Source organism: Perca fluviatilis, chromosome 18, assembly GCF_010015445.1.
Source record: "Perca fluviatilis chromosome 18, GENO_Pfluv_1.0, whole genome shotgun sequence".
In the NCBI taxonomy this organism is placed as follows: Eukaryota; Metazoa; Chordata; class Actinopteri; order Perciformes; family Percidae; genus Perca; species Perca fluviatilis.
In genome coordinates this window covers 6780596-6803205 of record NC_053129.1, presented here as the reverse complement: position 1 = coordinate 6803205, position 22610 = coordinate 6780596, and the positions used below count along the sequence as shown (strand labels likewise).

Below are 22610 nucleotides of genomic sequence, written 5' to 3'. Positions count from 1 at the left end.
TTACATTGGTAATGGATTGCTGTGCACAGCGTCGCTATCTAAAACTACACTCAATGTTTTCCCTTTAGGCCAACATACACCTTTGTGGTTTTGGGTTACTGGTTTAATGTGTAACATTGATATTGATGTGCATTTCTGTGTTTAGATATATGTGCTTTGCTTAGTCATTCAGATTAAACACTATGTATATTATAATATTTATGATATTAAGTACTGCCTAGATTGTAATTTATATTCTATATATATATATATATATATATATATATATATATATATATATATATATATATATATATACACACACACATTTGTATATTATTCAGAATATGGTATATTAGGTATGTGGCTAATATTGGGGGTGGTGACAAAAATCAGCTCTCAAGTCGGACAGTTTCTAGCCGTTTCAGCAGCCTTCAGCAGGACTAAATAAGCCAAATTGTTGCTGCTGTTGTTCTGAAAGATATTAAACATTCTGAACTTAGCAGAACCTTTCCTTGTTTGTTTTCTCTTCATATTTGTAAAGTTAAGTGATTTAGCATTATTTAAATATCCATTACTACAAGCTTCAGTCTCAATTTAAAAACGCGATTAATCGCGATTAACTACAGCAAATTGTGCGATTAATTAGTTAATTTTTTTTAATCAATTGACAGCCCTAATATATATATATATATATATATATATATATATATATATATATATATATATATATATATATATATATATATATATATATATATATATATATATATGCTGTGTAAGACGTCTTACCTCGTTCCTGTGCCAAAGTCTCCGCATCCCGGTGGCGCCAAGGACTACAGACCAGTGGCTCTGACCTCTCACATTATGAAGACCCTGGAGAGACTCATCCTGCAGCAGCTCCGGCCCATGTTCAGCCCACACCTGGACCCATTCCATTTTGCCTACCAGCCCAGACTTGGAGTTGGAGACACCATCATCTACCTGCTAAACCGTATGTACACACCCCTGGATAAACCGGCAAGCACAGTGAGGGTCATGTTCTTTGACTTTTCCAGTGCTTTTGACACCATCAGGCCGGTTCTTCTCGGTGACAAACTGATAGCAATGCAGGTGGATGCCCCCCTCTTGTCCTGGATTGTTGACTACTTGACGGGATGACCTCAGTATGTGCGCCAGCAACACTGTGTGATGGAAAGATTAGTCAGCAACACTCCACCACGTCCTCTTTCCCTTCCTCTTCACCGTCTACACCACGGACTTCAGCTACAGTCCTGCCGTCTTCAGAAGTTTTCTGATGACTCTGCGGTAGTGGGATGTATCAGTGATGGTGAGTAGGATGAATACAGAGCTGTGGTGGAGAACTTTGTCACATGATGCAAGGACAATTATTTGCAGCTCAGTGTGACAAAAACAAAAGGATCCCCACATCACATCGCAATATTCTTCGACAATTATGTACAATAATTTCTGCAACAGTTATCAGCTACATGAACAAATGTGTTATTTATTTATTGTTTTTGTTGTACTGCACATTGCTGGGGCTCCTCTTTTCACCCTGTGCGTTGAGCTCTTTGTTTTACTACAGAGTGAGGCATCTCACTTCTATTCTATTCTTTGTTGGGAGTCGCACATGCCCAGTACCTAGGTAAGGACTACTAGCTAGTCAAAAGCAGAGTTTGAGGGCATGCAACGCTAGCAGCTAGGCGAGCATTATGACACGTGTTACAAAGTGATGCACGTTTGTCATGGAAGTAAAGGCTGGACTACAGTAGAGCTGTTGGGAGCAGTTTGTGAACAGTGTTTTCTGTTGGAGATGGTAAGTCCCTTTGGTGTGGACTTTGGGCTTTTTCACTTTGTAAACCAATAGGTTTACATACACAAACAAGATATATAACACGATAAAGGAAAGGGAAAAATCCAAAAAGCATAATATGAGCACTTTAATGTTTTTAGTTATGTCTGTAAATACTTAACTACTGTAAAATTTGTATTCATGTCTTATTGTAGATATGTTACTTACGGTATTTACTGTATACAATTATTGACTTGCTCTTTTCTTACTCTTATTTTACCTTGAATGTGACTGTGAGCAACTGCAACTAAATAATTTCACTGAGGGAATCAATAAAGTATTCTGATTCTGATGTGTGTGTGTGTGTGTGTGTATGTATATATTTTTTATATATGTGTGTGTGTGTGTGTGTGTGTGTATGTATATATATATATATATATATATATGTATGTATGTATGTATGTATGTATGTATGTATGTATGTATGTATGTGTGTATGTGTGTATGTGTGTGTGTGAGAACGACCCCCTTTGCCTGCGGGATCATTAAAGGTTTAGTCGTCCAAGTTTATTTTGAAAGTAACGACCGGAAGACAATGTTTACAAAAAAACGTGTCAGTAGTAAGAGGCTGGTTGCACCCACACTGCTCCTCCACGTTCCGTCATCAGCGTGTACTGTAGACGACAGAGCGGTCCTATAAACATCTGCCTTGCCGACCTGCAGACAGTGAGCGTGTCGCGAAGAGACATGGACATGAGGACACACTGAGTGCAGACTGCACTGAGCCGCGGACCGTCAGGGCATTCCTGTGATAAGGACAACTGATTCGCGGAATCAACATCATCAAACACTCACATCTGACAGATTATCACTAACACCCGTTAAAGAACTAAGAACATTTGCCAGTGCGCATTTTGGCCCTCGTGGCAACGGAAGGACCTATGTCTTTTTTGATCACTTTGCATTGATTTCAGTCATTGATTTACCCCATGCCACAGAACAGGGCAGGATTATAATTCCCTCTTGGATGTAAAAGTCATCGATTTTCCTACTCATCAACACCAAACTTTTCTTTACACGTCTGGAAATTGCGCACGGAGATGGCGCAAAGGGTAAATCTAATTTAACAGATAATTGTTGAATTTTGATTATTTTTTTGAAGAAAAGATACTCTTGATGAAGGTTCGGAGGGACCGAAACGTTAGTTTTTCTAAATGAAAGGTGATGCTATAGCAAGAGCAGAGTGCGGCACTTTGTTTCTAAGTTGAATTTTGATTATTGAAATGGTTTGCACAAGTTATTATTAAATAGGCTACATGCAAACGATATGATCGGAATTCATATGCAAAAAAGCTAATTAAGTAGCCGTGGTTTTAAACTATAAAGTATACAGGTCTGATGCCTAAATTGTCCTGAATACACAAACACATTATAAGAATATAATTGTCCCAGGTTTTCCGCTTATTAATTCCCTACACTTGTCCTCCCGACACATGCCCTGATGTCATCTTCAAATTTCAACCCAGTACGATGAGCTGGCTCTTTACGGAGGCGCGATGGACGGAGTCGGAGTCCCCACCTCCATGTACGGAGACCCGCACGCCCCCCGGCCCCTGCCCCAGGTCCACCACCTGAACCACGGGCCGCCTCCGCATCCGACGCAGCACTATGGAGCCCACGCGCCGCACAACATCATGCCCAGCAGTATGGGCAGCGCCGTCAACGACTCACTAAAGAGAGACAAGGACCAAATATACGGGTATGGGAGTTGTTAAACAGAAAGATAAATATTCCGTAAAAAAATCTTATATTAATATTTGTGTTGTTTTTTTTTAAACCTTATTATTAATGTATTTGTTTTGCTGCTGCTGCTGCTTGGCACGAGACGAAATACCTCAGCAGCATGGATAATTGATTAAAATCTCTTAACAGGTTGTTTGCATTGGAAACATTGGCGCGTTTGTTCCCTTTAAGTTAAGTAGCAATAAACAAATATTTGTCGCAGTTTAAAAAAAGGTATTCTTTTGTTGAACTCACCAGCTTAATTTAAAATGTTATCTGCCGCTTTGATAGCCTACTGAATAGGCAATAGTTCATGCACAGGCCTAACAATGGCTATAGAATAAAATGGGCCTGTCTTTGCCTGTGTTCCAGCCACCCTTTATTTCCACTGTTGGCTCTGGTGTTTGAGAAGTGCGAGCTGGCGACCTGCACGCCCAGGGAGCCCGGGGTTGCGGGAGGAGACGTTTGCTCCTCCGACTCCTTCAATGAAGACATAGCCGTATTTGCAAAACAGGTAGAAGCACAAACGTGTACTGAATTTAATACACTAAAAGCAAGGGAGCCAATTTAAATAAGAAGCAATGAAACGTGTGTAAGAAGCAGTGAAACACCAACTGAAGCATTTTCTTTCCCTCTTTAGATCCGCGCAGAGAAACCTTTATTTTCTTCCAACCCAGAGCTAGATAACTTGGTGAGCACTTCTTTCTTTCTCATTTATTCTCCACTTTTTTTTCTTTCCTGTAATCTGTTTTTTTCTGCCTGCACCGCGACGTCACACACTTGCCAGGGCAACCTACCTAAATGCCACATTTCTTCTTTTTTGTAATAAAACAAAAATAATATTATGTTGTTTATTAGCACATTTCATCATTATTATTCGTCATTATTATTATTATAGCACAATGGGTGTCTCTAAAACCATGTAATGTTCTGGTACCATGTATTTTTTAGATGATTCAAGCGATTCAAGTCCTACGATTTCATCTCCTGGAATTAGAAAAGGTAATATATACAGTATATATTTTGATGGCTCAATGCCAGATCTAATCCACACCTTTTACCAACACTGTATTTAAACAACACTGACTATTTTAATTATTTATTATTCTGGTGCTCAGCCAAAATTCAGAGAATCTAAATGAAATACTGGATTTCAGGTTCATGAGCTCTGTGATAACTTCTGCCATCGGTACATCAGCTGCCTAAAAGGCAAAATGCCTATCGACCTGGTCATAGAGGACCGAGACATCTGCAAGTCGGACTTCGACGACCTCTCCGGATCCTCCACCAACCTCGCAGATCATGTGAGTCACCTGCCTGCTCTAAATTCATAAAAAAACTTTAATTGATTACCAGAAGAATTATTTTATTTTAATTTAAGAACTCGGAGAGTTGCTTGAAGAGTCCTGCGTTTATTCCCATTAATGAAAAGTTAACATACATCTGTTTTTAACCCACACAAGTGGATAATAGCTGCTTTATGCTGTAGACCACTAGTTATCAAACTGAGGTTTGGGGCCCATCTAAGGGTACAATCACTTTGATAAAAAAAAATGTTGCTACAAAAAATTATATTTTTTTTCCAGACTTATCTCTATAAAAATGATTCAGATAAAACAATCTGAGAAGAGAATAATTCAATTTAAACATGTGACTTGCAAGAAGACATTGCTTATTTTAAAGATGCAGTAGGTAAGTCTTATAAAACTAAATTTCTTTCATATTTGCTGAAACTGACCCTATGTTCCAGTAGAACTACATGAATTATGTAAAAAAAAATAAAAATAAAAAAAATAAAGACCTCCTACAACCTCTGGCACCTACTACAGCCTGTAGTGCCATTGGCAAAATTCCACTGCTCCCGGTCGATTTTCTCCAATCAGGGCCACAGGGGTGGTCTATCTGCCTGTCAATCACTGCTCAGGCACATGCATATATAGCGTTCTCCCCTCCCCCCCTCCCCGGGCACGAGCTGCAGAAAAGTTTTCCAAAACTCCGGTAAATATTGGAGCGGCTTTTCAGAGGTAGCGTGGCTGCAGGATTTTAAAGATCTGAAGAACAATGCAGATGTAGCCACATTTTCTCTCAACAGGTAACATAATTACCATGAATGATTTATCTTTCACTTGGTTATTAGTAGTCAAAAGTCCACAAAGCTACGTTGGTGAGGATGATAGTAACGTTAGCACAGTGGTCGGTCTGATATGATGCTGAAATGGCTAACGGTAGCCTGCTAGTTAGCATCGTTTTACTGTTGGTGAGTAAAGTTAAGGTTGTGTTAGTGTTTAGTCATGTTGTCTGACATGCCGGCAGTTCTGTCAAACTCCGTTGTGTGGGAGGGGTTTAGGAGACGGTTTGGACTGCAGCAGAAAGGGAGGAGGGACTGAGAAGTTGTCGATGTTCAAATTTGTTCACAATCTTACCTACTGCAGCAAAATGTTTGGGAATAACTACTTTAGACCAATGCATTTCTCAACAAGAGCCATTTAAAAAAATTTTTTACTGGCAATGCACAGAGTGAATCTGAAAGTATATTAGAGTTGAATTCCTTTTAGCCTTTTAACATAAGACATTTTAAAAGATCTGATGAATGTAGCATTAATGAAACCGAAGGCTGCTGTTGTTTGCTGTTTGATGGCGTCAGTCCTGTTAATTATGCTGAACATAGCCCCAGCGGAAGACTTCTGTAAGATATAGAGAGAAACAGCTCTTTTGAGAATAATCACAATATGGGCCATTGAGATTTGTTGTTTAAATCATATTTTGCCTGCAAATGAGACATTGTTACTTATTTATCTATTGATTTATATATGAAGGTAGTCCGACATGATGATGGTGATCTTCTTAACACAAAGTGCAGCTGCACAGTGTTGGTTTTGGGGCTTCAGTCCCTCTCAGCCTGGTATTTCTCAGCCAATAGGATTATTATAGCTAGAGTGCAGGGGCTCTTTGTCAGGCTGCCCCCCTGCTGTGCGCTTTACACCGTCTCTTCCTATTTTTGGCAGCTGTGTTCATTTACAAAATGTTTCTAGTGGTTCAGAGCTAGTGTAGCAGCAGCAGTGTTGGAGTATTGCTTTATTGACACAATACTACAACAAATTAATTGGCTGTTTGCTGAAAACAGCTTACTTTATGGATTTTTATTCAGATTTTAGAAAGCAGTTAACTATCATTCCCTTTGGATATGATGGAAGTTCCTCCATGAATTGTAGACTGTAAACTAACCAAACAGTTTTACCATCTGTACTTGAATTATGTGTTCCACTGGGTCCCATGGATCGACTACTCTTAACTTATTAACATTAAGGAGCTTCATTGCTACAGGGGTTCATGGAAGTATTTTTTAAATTTATAAATAGATTTTTGAAATAATATAAAGTATACAGGTTGAAAACAAATCCTAAATTCAGTATAATATATTTCAAGGCAATCATGGGCCAGAAAAGACTGATAAACCCTATCTGAAATGGTTTTTAGTGTCATTTTTACCTTGCTAAGAGTGCATCCTTTAATATTTTGACTGTAAAATTTTCAAATGCGAAAACTGGCTCAAAATATTGTCTGTGGCTTTTCTGAAAAATCTCAGCATTGACTTCAATAACTTCATGAACATAAATTATCTTTGTTCTTGATAATTCAATTCTTAATATTCTTCCTTCTGCATTAAGCCACAAAACACAGTTGACGTGTTTGTGTGTGTTGTCTGTGAGCCACCAGTTGATTTGACAGGACACTCTCCTAATGTAATGCCTTCCTAACGACTGCTGCCTAATGGATGTGCTTCTTTCCTCTGGGTACAAAGACATGCACAGCTGTGTAACGTACATGCAAGTTTACCACTGAGTGTACCACTATCTGTTTATCATTCACAAGGGCTAAAATAAGTGTGCGTGAGTTTACACATATATCTACATTTAAACCTTGTTTTGTCTTCCTGTCAACCATGCAACGTTTTTTTTTTCTGGATCAACATTTTGAAGTTTTTGTCACTTTTATCCAAGTTTTTTAGGCATGTTTTTGTCAACCTTTTTCTGCGCCTTTTGACATTTTTTGTGGGAATTTTCGTGCCTTTTAGAAGCCTTTTCCGACATTTTTGTCACTTTTTTAACATTCTTTTATCTTTTTTTTTCAAATGCTATAAAATTGAATAAAACACCAAAATTCAATTAAAGTAACAAACTGATCATTTATTTTATTTGTGAAGAGCGTTTTTTGTTGTTGAAAGAAACCCAAATTTCTGATATAGAAACTTGGGTCAAATTTCACCCAAGGACAACAGGAGGGTAAAAACAGGCGTTTGGTTTGTTAGACTGGTTGTTTTTTGCATTCCTTTGACACTGTGGTTTGGACTGAAAGCACCTGATGTCTAACCCTTTGCTCCCTGCAAAAAAAAATCCCAGTTGAAAAATGTTGTCTATTGAGACCTAACATTGTATTTTCTAAAAGGAAGTGGATATCTGGCAGCACGATTTTATGTCATCAGGTTCAAGATTTTTTTTTTTAGTATCATTTTCTTCTTCTTCGATATTCCATTACCAAAGGAAACTGCACAGTGAACATAGCTACACATATCTCTACTGGCATCATTTTTGAAAATTATAAATAAATAAATACAAATAAGTACATCTTAAAATTAAGACGGAATTGTTTTTTTCATATGTACTGATATTTGGTAAATATATTTTGACCATTTACTTATCACAAAAAACCACAGTTTTCGATTGTTAAAATCATCATCTAAAATTACATTTAGACCATCATGTGACATGTATATTTCATGAACGCTTTACTGACACCCCTCACAATGGTTCAGTAAAAACTTTGTATCAACATCAGGCGATACTCACTATGCATTTAATGCCTTTATTGGAGAGTAATAGGTTAAGAATTGATGGGAGAGAGATGACATGCAAACGAAGATACGTGGTCTGACTAAAAAAAACGACGTTACTATACATGCTCAGCACTTTAAAGTGGCCATATTATGCTCATTTTCAGTTTAATAATTGTAATTTGAGATTGTATCAGAATAGGTTTACATGGTTTAATTTTCAAAAAACATATTTTTGCTGCAGCTCCTCTTTTCACCCTGTGTCAGGTCTCTGTTTTAGCTACAGAGTGAGACCTCTCAACTTTTGTAACCTCTTTGTTGTCGCACATTCGCAGTAGCTAGGTAAGGATTACATGAGCTAGTTAGCTGTTTCTCCAACTTCGGCCTGTACAAGGCAGGATTAGCCGGGAGACTTCTTCTAAATGAGGCCGCACTTCCAACTTTACGTTAGCGCTAACATGCTAACGGTTAGCCCCCTAGGCCCCTTCGTTTCGGCTAGTGACGTAGAAAGCCGTGCAGATTTTGAACAGCTCACCCGGAGACTGAAGGCAGGACACATTCAGAAACCATATCTCACTCAAAACAGCATGGATGTTTTTTTGTTTTTTTCAAAGTTTGTATGCGTGTGGAAGCACCAGAAACACAAAATAACACACCAACTGTACTGTACTGTACCTGAAAAGTTACAATAACTGTTTATCCACAGTTATCCTAAATCCTCCTTAAGCTGGACTGCTCTGGTTTCTCTGGAACATAAGTCATAAGTCTGTAGGTAATTGTCTTCTTTGTTACAATAGCTGGCAGAAATGGTTATATAATCAGTAATAACCAGTTTGACCTGATTTTGCTGAACAAACATCCCTTCATTCACAATATTTGCCATGTTGGGAAAAACAAAGTTTGTGTACATTTTGATATTGGTCTTTACCCTAATTTGCTGCTGGTCTGGAAAACCATGAAAGTAAAAGAGAAACTGTATTAAGGCAAACATGTATGCATAATGTTTGGTAGAATTCTATACATCTGTGTATTTCTCATACACATGTGGGTCCTTGGCTGTACACTACCATTCCTTTTTAATTGGGTTTTAACAGATGGGATGTTGGAAATAAGACCTTCATTAGCTTGATAAACGTGGACACACATGGCGCCTCTTTATGTAGCTGTGTGTACTTAGGAGTTGTAATTATTGGATGGCTGGATAAGAAAAGAGGGGCCATCATTGAGAGGCCTTATTCACACTGCGCCATTGTCCCAGCGCTTCTTGTTGTCATCTGCCGAGCTCTTCATCTAATCACCATCAGGCAAACAGCTGACGCAGAGAGGCTGAAGAGGGAGCTCTGCTGTTTGGTTTGGGCTTGTGGCTGTCTGAGTGGCCAGGCCAATCGGCCCAATAAATACAGGGTTTCCTCCCAACACAGGTCACAGTAACAGCCAGGACACAGGAGGGTCCACATGCTGCAGGGTTACTAAACTTCTAAAATTCTGCTGCTAGTCTTGTTGAAACTATATTTAAATCTCCCTCTTGGACAGAATGGTAATTGTTCTTGATCACATTTTTGTTTTTTACAACTTACTTTGCTAATCATGCCACACAGCTGTCTTTGTGTCTTTGGGAATTTGCTTAATGGACCTCATACTGGAACTACTGGATCTTTCTCATCTATTTTTTCCTCTCTCCTCTCATCTTCTCCTCTGTTTCCTTATTTCCTGTCCCCTGGTTTTCGGACCTCTTCCTTACCTCTTCAGAACCCTGCATCCTGGAGAGACATGGATGACACCCACTCCATGCCCTCTGTGGGCACCCCAGGACCGTCGAGCGGAGGACATGTCTCTCAGAGTGGCGACAACACCAGTGAACTTGGTAAGAGCACTTGCAGGCCTCCTGTGTCCTTTTTCAAATCAAAGCTTTGACTTTCTTGTGACACCTTTCTGAGGCATGGACACTGGTGACTGAGGGGGATCCTTTCAAAAAGTTCATGCATTTATTTAATCTAATCACTTTGTTTTGATTGCATTGATGAAAACAGATAATTCAGTTTAGTGAGAACTGCTCTTGCAGGTTTTACCCCTTAACTGTTCTTCTGAGTATGTGTAGTATGTTTGCTAAAAAACAGCTGCTTCAGGGAATTACTAAGCAGTTTGGTTTTTAAATTAAACTATCATCTGTGTTTTAGTAACTAGAGGGATAACTAAAGGCGACAGGTGACTAAACGAAACGTCCCGTGTCATTAAAATAAAATTAAAGATTTCTCTTGGTTTGAATATTGTTAAACACATTTGGTATATACATATATATGTATGTGTGTATGTATGTATATATATGTGTATGTATATATATGTGTGTGTGTGTGTGTGTGTGTGTGTGTGTGTGTATATGTATATATATGTATATGTGTATATATATGTATACATACATACATACATACATACATACATACATACATACATACATACATACATACATACATACATATATAAAACATAGGTAGGCCTATAGTCGCATTTTACCTTTTTAAGAGACAAACTCACAACAAACGACAAACACATTGAAAAACTTGACAACAAAAAAATTGTTGACAGTAAATAAAATATACAATACACAATGTACATAGAAGTAAATTATTTAGACGAAAAACATCAAAAGGGCATTTAAGGTTGATTTTCCCATGTAATTGCAGTTTCTCACTTTAACGGTCAGTGTGGGTTCTCAATTACAGGTCACTTAGCGCTGATAAAGTGATCATCTTAGTTTACTCACCCTCTGATGCCATCCAGCCCTTGTCCTTCTTGTGGTCCCCTGGTGTTCCTGCACTTAATGTGATTTCTGATGTGCTAATTGGAGGCTGTAAGGGTTTTATGGCTTGTTTTTGTTTTTCTCCCCTTTGGGCGCAGTAAAAATAGAATGGAATTCAAAGCAACTTTCCATCCTCTGCACATTAGTTATCAAGGACCAGACCTTTGCTGAGAACAATAGGAGGATGCTTTGCAAGACAAGAGAAATTAACAGGATAAAGAGACAATCAGAAAAAGACTCTTAAAAATTATATTTGCTTCTCAACTTCACCTGAGATACCCACAGCGTGAAATGTTTGTTTTATAACTCTTAATTCAACCATTAAGTATCCAGAAATTGTATGTTGAGACGAGCTAAGAAAGGCCACAGTGTAAATAGCTTCTTTTCTCTAAGCTATTTTTAAACATCACTGGGGGAAAACCCAAGGTCCATGCCCTTTTGACCTGGGAGAGAATGCATAGGGGATGGGAGTGTAGAATGCCCCCTGTAGGGATGTAAGGACAGAGTACTTTATGTATGAGGAACAAAGGAAAGGAAGAAGGCAGAATGATCAGAGCTGTGGTTGCTGCTGCAGGATCTGCTGCATGCTACCTGTTGCTTCTGCCCGGGCCTTTCTGCCTTGTTTCCAATCTATTCTTATGCCAGTGAAAGTCAAACACATGACCTGAAAGGATAGTAAGGACAGTTAGAGACGTATCATGTTCTTTTCAGATTAAATTCAATTCAATTTTACATTCAATTAAATTTTCCTTTTTAAGATTATGTTCATATGCAACTATTTTGCATTAGTTTTTATAGACTAATAAAAAGATTGATGATTGATCTTTCTAACACCAGCCTGCCAGGTTGTGCCCTTTCTCCCAAATTGTGTGCCTTCGCCCAACTATCACCTGCAATTCCACAAAGTTTCCTCACTGAGTATCACAGTTGAACCCTGTCTGCTACAACATAAAAGTATACCCTACTAATTTGCCATCCCCGAACATTTTGGACGAGACATAATTGCTTCTGGATTATGTCCACTGGGAATGTTTTTTTTTCTTTTGCAATTAAGGAAATAACACTTTGCTTTGAAGCCAATTGGACATAGCGTACAAACAGTGGAATTACAAATTCCATGTCCGCCACGTGATGCCATGGAGCCCAAAAAATACTTCTCCCTATAGATTTACATGGCGAAAGAGACATCTTTAAATTAGAGGGAAAATTTTTCAAAATGGTAAAATCAGCCAATCTGGTGATAGGCCTGTTTGTTTGTTTTATGTTTAACCAAGATCACAGTCTTTAAGCTAAAGTGCTTTTAGCTGGATAAAAGTAACCAAACATTGTAAGAATAACAGGGAAAGTGTCAGCAGTAAATATTTAGGGACACATTCTTTACAAAAACTCAAAGTTTCTGTTGTTGCCAAATTGATGCAATACAATTATTGTCTACTAATGATAAATGATGAAAGGAGAATATCGTAGCCTTTGCTACAAATCTTATTCATTTATTTATTTATTACAATTTGTCTATATGAATTTTATCCCTAACACAACAGAAGAATTCAATTTAAAATCTTGTGGAAGTATCCCCCAGGTTGGGCTACAGACAGAACCCTATTCAAAGTGATTCAAAGACTATAACATTGGGACTGAGTGCAGCAACAGAAAGTCAGATCAAATATAGATAGAGAAATTACAAATGACAAATATCATCATGAGGTTTTCAAAACTCCAGAATGATTAGGAGAAACTTAAAAATGTAATGACAGTCCAACACAGGAAGTGATTGTGTGGTCCTCATGATAGTGGGATGTCATTAGTAATGCTTCCATGGTCTGATGAAACCTTTTAAAATTTGCTGTCATTAAAGTGGTTGTGATGTGGCTTCCAGCCCTGGCTAACCACAGGTAGATGATCCATACAATATGTGGCTGGTGGTTTGTGTCATGGCTGCCTCCTCCTCTCGAAGCTCCTCAGGTTTTGGTTGTTGCCTTGTAAGCTGTGTGATATGCAGGGGCTCTCTTTAGCTCAACCCCCAGGGGGAATGCTGTTGGCCACAGCAACAGGGGTTGAGATCTCCAAGGGATGTTTGAAAGGGGGAGGACAAGGGGAAGCTTGAAATGTCCATCACAAAGACCCAAATAAAACAAAAGGCAGTGGGAGTGATGCAGAAATATCGTGCACACTTGTGTTGAGAAAATGAGTGTGAGGAACAGGTTGCATATTTTTGTCACATCAAGAGCCTGGAGTCTGAAGTTAGGAATGTGGTGAGGTAGAGGTGTTGACATGCCAATGACATCACAGCTTCACTGTGACCATAGGCTACTCTCTTTTTAGCATCTGTCATGCTTTGGATGTCAGAAATATTTTAAAAAGAGAGGGAAGAGAAAGAGATAAATGCTGGATGTTTGCTCTCACAGAAAACAAATACTTGTTTACTTGATAACAGATGACAACATTTTTTATTTTGTGTTCCGAAAATTGTGCATATTTTACTATTTGAGGGTCGATTCACCTGGATTACAAAGAGTTTATTTTTTTATGTACCTCTAGAGGTATCTACAAATGTAACTGGTTCTATTTCACGTGATTACTGTGGGTAATACCGCAGTAGCGCCGTGGCAGCAGTTTAGGAGGTGGAATAATTTATTCAGTAATACATGCAGTGTGCAACAATCACCAGGATGCCCATGCGAGCAGTCCATATGCAGTTTCTCTGTAGACTGGGGAACAGAGAAAACACTATGAAAGTATTTGTAAATGAGTCCCAGCAGTCTGTTAAATAATTTGCCGGGTCTGTACAATATACTTGCATATTACAGTGTTTTAATTTCATAATGGACATTTGTGTTATGATTATAGAATAATTTTTATTTTGTAAATTTTCACACCAAAAATAGACGATAAAGCAGGGTATGCTTTAGGAGTGGTTACCTTGTGATTGACAGGTCGTCCTAGTAGCGACAAAATAGAGACCTAGCAATGCTAACCATTGCATGCACTGTGTACATTCAAAAAGCCGGGTGTTGTCTGGGTTTTTGTCTCAGAACTTTGATCATTTCACTGGGTGTTTTTACTTCAACAAAGTTATTTGTAACAGCTTAAAATATCATGTTTATTGTTCGGTTGCACCCTGCTAACCAAGCTAGCTAGCTAGCGCTAGCAGGACAACAAAATCTCACGAACGGGTTCGTACAACACAGTCTCACTCCCTACTCGTCAAATGTCTGACGCATGGCCAAGGACCTCTGGTGTTAAGTTTCAATGAAATAGTGGTACCTGCTGCGTTATTATTTAGAGCAGAGTGATTGGTTCATCATTTATGACCTCTGATACCCTCTGACCCATGTCACGACCCTTTCCTCAGCTTGTGAAATGGTTGAATGAGATGTGTGAGTTGTAGACACAACACGCACATCTCATTCAACCATTTCACTGTGTGCAGTATATAGGCTGAGCTAAGTGTGCCAAAAATACCAAACACATGTTGTATATGTACACATGCCCATACAAAGCATCTTACTCTGTGAACAAAAACCTCGGCAACTATCTGCTTATCCTTTTAATTTCCTGAAAATGCTTCCTAAAACTAGTCCCTTCTTAATTTTGAAAAAGGCTACAAAGGTTAGGATGGCTACAATCTGTAACCACAGTGATTGATATGAGGATCATTTTCTTCATAAATTGATATTTCAAAAACGTCATTTATTTAAAACAACTAATAATGCAGTGTCGTTTTAAAACAAACTAAGTCCCACACATAAATATGCTCGTGTTTTTTTCCCTTTAGTCTTTGCTATTAATATAAAATTAGAAAGTTGCGTTTTTAAATAACTATGCATGGAAAATAAAATAAAAAAAATGCTTCTCTTTATATAGTTTATTTTTTGTTTTTTCACAACAGTAGGCTACAAGTCAAAACAAATTCAAATTAGTTAAACAAGCCATTAGGCTGTATTTCTAAACACTCAACTGTATGTTTTTTTATAAGGCAAATCAAAGTTCTTACCATAAAACACAATTTTTCCGTTATTGTGTAAATTCTCACATACAACGTGCAACATTCTTTCACAGACAAGGATGGGTAATTACTACGTCAATTCCACTGATTTTCTTAAACGTTATTACGATGCATAACTCACTGGAACAAAGCTGAGCAACATGTTGTTGCTGGTGACCAAACCACTGACTATATATATGTACATTGAAGCGATACGTTAAAGACCAGCTGATCGCTGTCTGATTCTGTGAATGAATGCCTGCATTGCGGGATATCTGCTTTGAATGCGTCTAGCTCGGATTATATCATAATGTTCTGTATTACAGCATACTGTAATATTTCATCGGTAATAAAACTGAATTAATATTATTAAAATAAAGAAATGAATCCCATGAGAACATCTAAATAAATGTTGGTAGATGTAGCGTTATAGTTTAAAAAATATAAATAAACAAAAAAGGCTTCCCTGGCCGAAATAGATCAAAATAATACCATTAAAAGAAATGCATATAAACCATGATAAGATCTCGTGAATAAATGTTGATTAAAGCAGCTGTTATGGGCTAAAAATACCAATAATAAAACAGTCACAGATTTCGAGTTAAGGGGGCCGTGTTTTTTCTTTTGTCTATATCCGACGTTGAGGGATTATTATGTCTATCTGATGTCTACCCCCACCCCCCCACCCCCCCCGTCCAAAAATAATGCAACAGGTACCCCTCTTTTGTTGAAACTTAAAGCCAGAGGTCCTTGACCATGCGGAGTGAGACTGTGTTGGTTCGTACGATATGGTACGAAAATGTATGCACACCAATTCGTATGATATCCTGCAAAACTAGGTGACTGCAGGCTGGTCACGTGACGCTGGCTACAGAGCTCCGTGATGCCAAGCAAAAGTTGGTATTTGTGTTACATTACATTACATTACATGTCATTTAGCTGACTCTTTTATCCAAAGTGACTTACAATTAAGTGCTTTCAACCCTGAAGGTTCAAACTCCAGACAACAAATAGTAAGTGCAAGTACATTAGCTTTAAATAAGTGAAACTACAAAGAGCCATATGAAAGTGCAGCTATATATATATATATATATATATATATATATATATATATATATATATATATATATATATATATATATATTTTTATTACTTTTTACGTTTATCCAAGGTGTAGTCGGAAGATATGTGTTTTTAGCCTTCGCCGGAAGATGCGTAGGCTTTCGGCCATCCTGATGTCAATAGGGAGGTCATTCCACAATTTAGGAGACAGGACAGCAAACAGTCGGGATTTCGTTGAGTGATTAGTTCTCCCTCACTATGAGGGGGCAGCAAGCAGGCTGGCTGATGCAGAGCGGAGTGGGTGGGTTGGGGTATAGGGTTTGACCATGTCCTGGATGTATGCTGGGGCTGATCCGTTTGTGGCCCTGTATGCAAGTACTAGTGTCTTGAAGCGGATGTGGGCAGCAATTGGTAACCAGTGAAGAGAGGGCAGGACCGGTGTAGTGTGAGAGAACTTGGGGAGGTTGAAGACAAGTCGAGCTGCTGTGTTCTGAATGACCTGCAGGGGCCGGATGGCACATGCTGGCAGGCCAATCAGGAGGTAGTTGCAGTAGTCTAGACATGAGATGACTGGACCCTGAACCAGAACCTGAGCCGTCTTCTGCGTTAGAAAGGGACGTATCCTTCTGATGTTATGCAGCATGTATTTACACGATCGGGTAGTTGCAGCAATGTTGGCAGTGAAGGAGAGTTGGTCGTCAAGTGTCACACCCAGGTTTGTTTAGCCGCAACAGAGCACCAGGACGCCAGCTACAGACCTCCGTCGTATTAGAGGCAGTTGGTAGTTGTTGTTAGCTGCCAACAGGTGACTGTGAGCCGAATACAGGCACCGCCAGATGACGGTCCTTTCAGGGGACAGGGCAGTTGAGTTTGGCCGAGAAAAAGTGAGCGTCATGTGGCGACAACAGTAAACTTTAGGCACCAAAATTATTAGTTTTCTCAAGGAAGCAAAGTGCACTTCCTGGCTGAAAGTGTTTTATGAACTACCCATTGTAAGACGAGATGCCTTGCAAGAGCAAGGGAGCGCACGCGTGAGTCACAACCCGCCTCACTAAGTTTTACAGTGGCAGGGACCCCCCGGCTCGGCCCCTTTTTAAAAAGAGTCAAAACCGAGGCCTGGCCGGCGGCGACGGCAGTTCTTCAGTTTTTTAGACCCCTGGCTTCCTATTCTTAAGTAGTAAGCGAAGCAAGAAGAGGAGGAGGGGGCCGAAGGTCACGTCAAGCCTCCTCCTAATTTGACATCTACTGGCCTTTTTGTCGCTGGGGGTTAAGCCTCTCAGGACAACCTGCCTTACTCCGCCTCGAAAAAATTCCTAAAATATACACATCTCTATACACAGATATATCGACATACACAGGCATCTAAGACTATTCTACCTGAATATGGAGTGTGTTTCTATAGTCAGTTGTTTACAGCCGTAGTGCGGGAATTAGCTGATACTCACCTCGGGGGCTGAGAGAGGTCCGGTTTGAAGAAACTCCTGATCCTTTGGTCTTTGATCCACTTGTGCCAAGAAATTAAGTGCACACCAGAGATTTTCCTTGGGTTCTTACATGATTTTTATTCAACAACCAGTGGATAATTTGTTAATACAGCGAAACAATGAGAAAAATATTGAATCAAGAGTCCGGGGAGGAGACTTTATCCTTAAGTCGTCTACATACCCTTATTTCTGGGCTTATTCGACGTAAAAGGTGTTTAAATTTGGTTGTTTGACTTTATAAGGTCACTTAAGGTCATTTAAATTTCTTAATATTAAATTTAGGAATTTACCTACATTGACTGTTTGTAAAACTCAGTCTCTGTAGAGTTCTTCCAACAACCAGTCCACTTACAACTCAAGTTTGGGAGTATAAGGGATGGCAGTGGGTTCTTTGCCATCGAGCTCCTGCCGCTTGTTCTGCATTTGGAGACGATGTTCCCTAGTCTATAAAATCAACAGGCACCAAGTCTTAGTTCATTATCAATTTTTCACCAAATTGTTGCAAAGTGAAATTACACTCTTACAACTCCTGGAAAATTAAACCATAATTACCTTGTTTAGAGTTTTGTTGCCTAGGTGAGACTTGTAGCCCTGATGTTTCCCGAGTGAAAACATTGCCTTCTTCCTGACGGACAGGATAAGAACACCTTGTCAGAGTTTAAAAGATCAACGTCTCTTCCCTTGTCTTGTAATGACATACATTGTTAAATCATAGAATAAGCAAAAAATATATCTTTATAACAAATGCTGTTCATCCTTGATTCTCATTTCCATGCTATCAAGTAAGTATTCTAATGGCCTGAGAGTTGGAATAAATTAATTGTTTGTTTACACAGGCTTTGGACGAAACATGTGAGTGAACATCAAGGATGGCTACAACAGGCTTTTCAGTACTCAATGCATAGGTTATGTTTCTACATACAACATACATCCAACGCTTTAGAACGAGTCATACTGTGACCTAATACTTCATTAAATGATAAGAGAGATTTAAAATTCTGTACACTTTAAAAGTGTATTATTCTAAAGCAATCAGTTATATATTCAAGGCAGTGCAATTGCTAAACAAGCTCACTTTAATACACACTTTAAGAGGGTGTATTTTGAGAGGAATATATTTTATACAGCTTGTAGGAAAAAAAGCGACCAATTCTACTCTGGCTCCAAAAGCCAGAGTCTTTTAAGAACCACCGGTCACTTCTCAAAGTTTCCCCTTTAATTTTTTGTTCGTTGAAAGGCAGACCAAGAAATTAATACTCAGGATTCGTTCAGTTAAACTGTAACAATCTCTAGTAAAATGATGTTGCAAACAGATATTTCATATGCATATGGATCACCCGCTTTCTCTCCCTAACCACCAACAGTCTTTCTGGGTCTGACACCGGACCTTCCTTTTCCCTATTCTTTTATTCATCTTCAGGTTTCTCCTCCCGCCACTGCGTGTGGGCCGCCAATTGGTTGGATATCACTCAGACTTTCTGTCTCCGAGAAGATAGAGATGTTGTGTGCTAGAGATTGTCTGTTCCTTTAAGAGATTTCATTAGGTGCATTCTGTTCCAATTGTTTATTAAACAAATCAGGAGCACTTTTGCTCCACTAAATTTGAACCCGTCTTATCTTACACATGCCAGACAGGAGGAGACAGCGAGGCCATCCCAGGCTACAGGAAATTCTTATTCTAAACCCAATATGTTTCTACAAGCTCAAGCGTCATAATAATACTTACTACTACTATAATAGTATGAAAGAAGGGGTGATTACTTACGGTTTCAGACAATGTAATGTGTGTAATATGACTGTGTACTCGATTGTCAATTACCCACACCGCACCGTCGGCGGTTTTCATATTCTTTTTCCTTATTTTGTCTTTTCTTTTGTTTTCAGTAAGCTCTATTATTATTATTATTATTATTATTATTATTATTATTATTCAAAATAGGCTTGGTTGGGGACATTGTCACTAGATCTTCTTTTAGTGAATCATCTGTCCCATTAAGGCTCTTATATACTAGACGAAGCCCAGCTGGCGCTTGCAAATGTGACGTCATGAGATCGCCGTGACAATTTATACCCGTGCTGGTGGTTGCGACACTAGTTGCAGTCTTCTCCTGAACAGCGGTGGCGCTAATGAGCAAAGGCTACCGACGTTGCTCTTTCTAGGACTAGAAGAAGAAGAAAAAGGTAAACAACGGCAGAACTGGCAGCAGCATTGTCGTCAGTGCTTTGATTTGATTCGATGACCTACTTCGTCAGATCAAGCCTTTCATTCACCATAAAATAACTCATCTTAACCCAGTAAGTTTACCAGAGAGACTTGCAGTCACTCTGAGAGTCCTGGCATCCGGTTACCCTCGAGCTCCTCATGCTTCCTGTTTTCTCTTTGTCGCGCGCCGCTGAAAAAAAAAGAGTGGTGCGCGATCTTGGCTCGCGCGCTATAAATCCAGCCACCTTGGATGCGTCTAGTATAGGCTAATTCACGTGTTATGTTTTTTTTTTTTTTTTCATATATTTTATTGGATACAGCGTACAAACAGTACAACATAGTACAACATAAGTCTCCATTTTGTGTTTTCAGAATGAACAGTTCCTCAGAACAGATGTCCTTTCGTGGTTTGTGTTATGTTTATTACAACTCTGAATTTTCTAATCTCTTTCATCTCCTTCAACAACATCCACCCTGACCTACTCCATATGTGGTTTTATGCAGCAGCAGTCGTTGTGGAGCATACATCAAAAAAAATTGGAATTTATGAATTACAGAGCTTTACTTTTCGTAGCTATATTTACAAATGGTTCATAAGAACAGCCTGAGCAGAAAAGTGTGCTAAAAGTGATGAGGAAGAAGTGTAAGTGATGTAATTCCTGTCTTATGGTAAACATCCCAGTTAACATGCAAAGTGCATATAATAACATAATACTTTTGGTAACAAGTGTTACATGAGCCTCATTACCATCATAATTTAACCGCTGCATAGCATGCTCCATAACTCCCACCAGTGAGAGGGACTGATAGATGAAATATCCAACCGACATCCTGCATAATTTGCCATGTACTTTTGTTTATTTGGAAACAACCGTAGATACCATGTGGGCAATAAAAAATATAAATTAAAATATTAAATATGCCTTAGAGTAGATTTATATTATCGTTTAGTTATAGTCAAGGATTCAAGTGAGATTTGGTAGGTGGGGGAACCCTAATTTCGTGGGAAGCTGGTTTGCCTGCTTTATATCCTTCCAAAGTGGTGAAAAACACTAGGAGAAATGCCAGAATTAGAGTTTAAATTAACTGCCAAATTAATCAGAGCACACTAGACCAAATTGCCTTCTAATATGACTGGTTGTCAGCCTGTTTGTCACCACTAGGCTACCAACAACGTTATCATCCCTTCACTCAACTCAACTGACTTAAACAGTTTGACAGACATCCAACTGTCCTGCTGTTATTGCAGAAATATGAACTAAACCCTGAAACTGGACTTAAGGCTGTATATCACTGCAATTCACCGCTGCTGCAGAATGAAACACTGATGAATGAAAGTGCAAATCAGATTCAGTTACTTTTAATCGAAGCTTTCAGAACGCAGTTCCACATCATTCCGGCCCACTTGTCTTTAACCCCTGGTTATAACGTGAAAAGCATGTTGTTATAACAGCAAACTTTTCACGTTATAATGGAATACTGATACCGTTTTCTTGCATTACAGCAATATGCTTCTGTAAGTTTGACATCTGAAATCAATCCAAACGTAATGCCATCGCTTTCCATAAATGGGCTCTAACTAATTAGGTTGAATAGAAAACATTTCACACCTCCCCCATGTGTTGCAATAATAAGGCAACATCTTTTGTTTTGTTAATGACCCTCCTGCTGCTGCTGTCTGGTAAAAGTAGGAAGATAAAAGCTTTAAGACCTCTTTAAAAAAACTCAAGATAAATCACAGAAACTTTAACCTCACTAAAGATCATTGAATGTTATTCACACAACTAATCAAGGCAGACATTATAGATTAAAGACATTTATTGGACTATAATCTTATGCAGTAATGCCTGTTACAGTATTCAAATACAAAAATGACAGCACCCTATTACCTTGATGACAAAGCTAATGAACACATTGATGAATACACAAATAAACCATCACATTTGTGTGTGTGTGTGTGTGTGTGTGTGTGTGTGTGTGTGTGTGTGTGTGTGTGTGTGTGTGTGTGTGTGTGTGTGTGTGTGTGTGTGTGTGTGTGTGTGTGTGTGTGTGTGTGTGTGTGTGTGTGTGTGTGTGTGTGTGTGTGTGCCAGCCATGGCTTTGGGAGGCAAAGCTACTGAAGGAGCACTTACAGGAGGGATGTATTTGTTTGGGTTCCAATATCAACAATATTTCTCCAGAATGGCTGACTCCACCTTTAAGACAATCTTTTAAAACCAAAAAAAGGATGGCTTCTTATGTAAAATATTGACATTGATATTGTGCTAAAAGCTGACAAGCCTGCTGTGTTTCACGTTTGCCCAAATTACATTTTTACATACTAGGCTGTAGCCTACTTGAGTCAGGTGGGCTTCACCATTAATGTGATAAATCAAAACTGCAAATGGTCAGCTTCAAACAGCTTAAAGAGTTGCATCTCCCATCAACAGCTTCTGATCGTCAGGTTTACTTTCTCACATGCAGGATTAGTCATGTCTTGGAAACCTTCCAGACCACTCCATTTAGAGATCTGTATCATGTCTAATAAGGGGAGGAGCCCCAAAGTGTCACTGATGATGGATCAGGCTCTGCTCAAGTCATTAGACAGGCACTGGTTTTGCATCACCAATGCAAAACCAGCTGCTGGGAGAGCTATAATCAGTTCTGCTAGCTGCTCTGCACGGTCTTATGGAAATGTCATCCACCGACTACA

At 38.9% G+C, this 22610-nt stretch overlaps 1 protein-coding gene across 1 annotated transcript in view; it reads left to right on the top strand.

Annotated features, from left to right (window-relative positions):
- Nucleotides 1-2412: 2412 nt before the first annotated feature.
- The window catches only part of meis2b (Meis homeobox 2b), a 38083-nt gene continuing 17885 nt past the window's right edge, over nt 2413-22610 (top strand). The window contains exons 1-7 of the mRNA XM_039781984.1: nt 2413-2886; nt 3301-3533; nt 3929-4070; nt 4197-4247; nt 4508-4558; nt 4714-4860; nt 10137-10251. Coding sequence (XP_039637918.1) covers nt 2875-2886; nt 3301-3533; nt 3929-4070; nt 4197-4247; nt 4508-4558; nt 4714-4860; nt 10137-10251 — 751 coding nt within the window. The 5' untranslated portion in view covers nt 2413-2874. The remainder of the gene's footprint in view (nt 2887-3300; nt 3534-3928; nt 4071-4196; nt 4248-4507; nt 4559-4713; nt 4861-10136; nt 10252-22610) is intronic.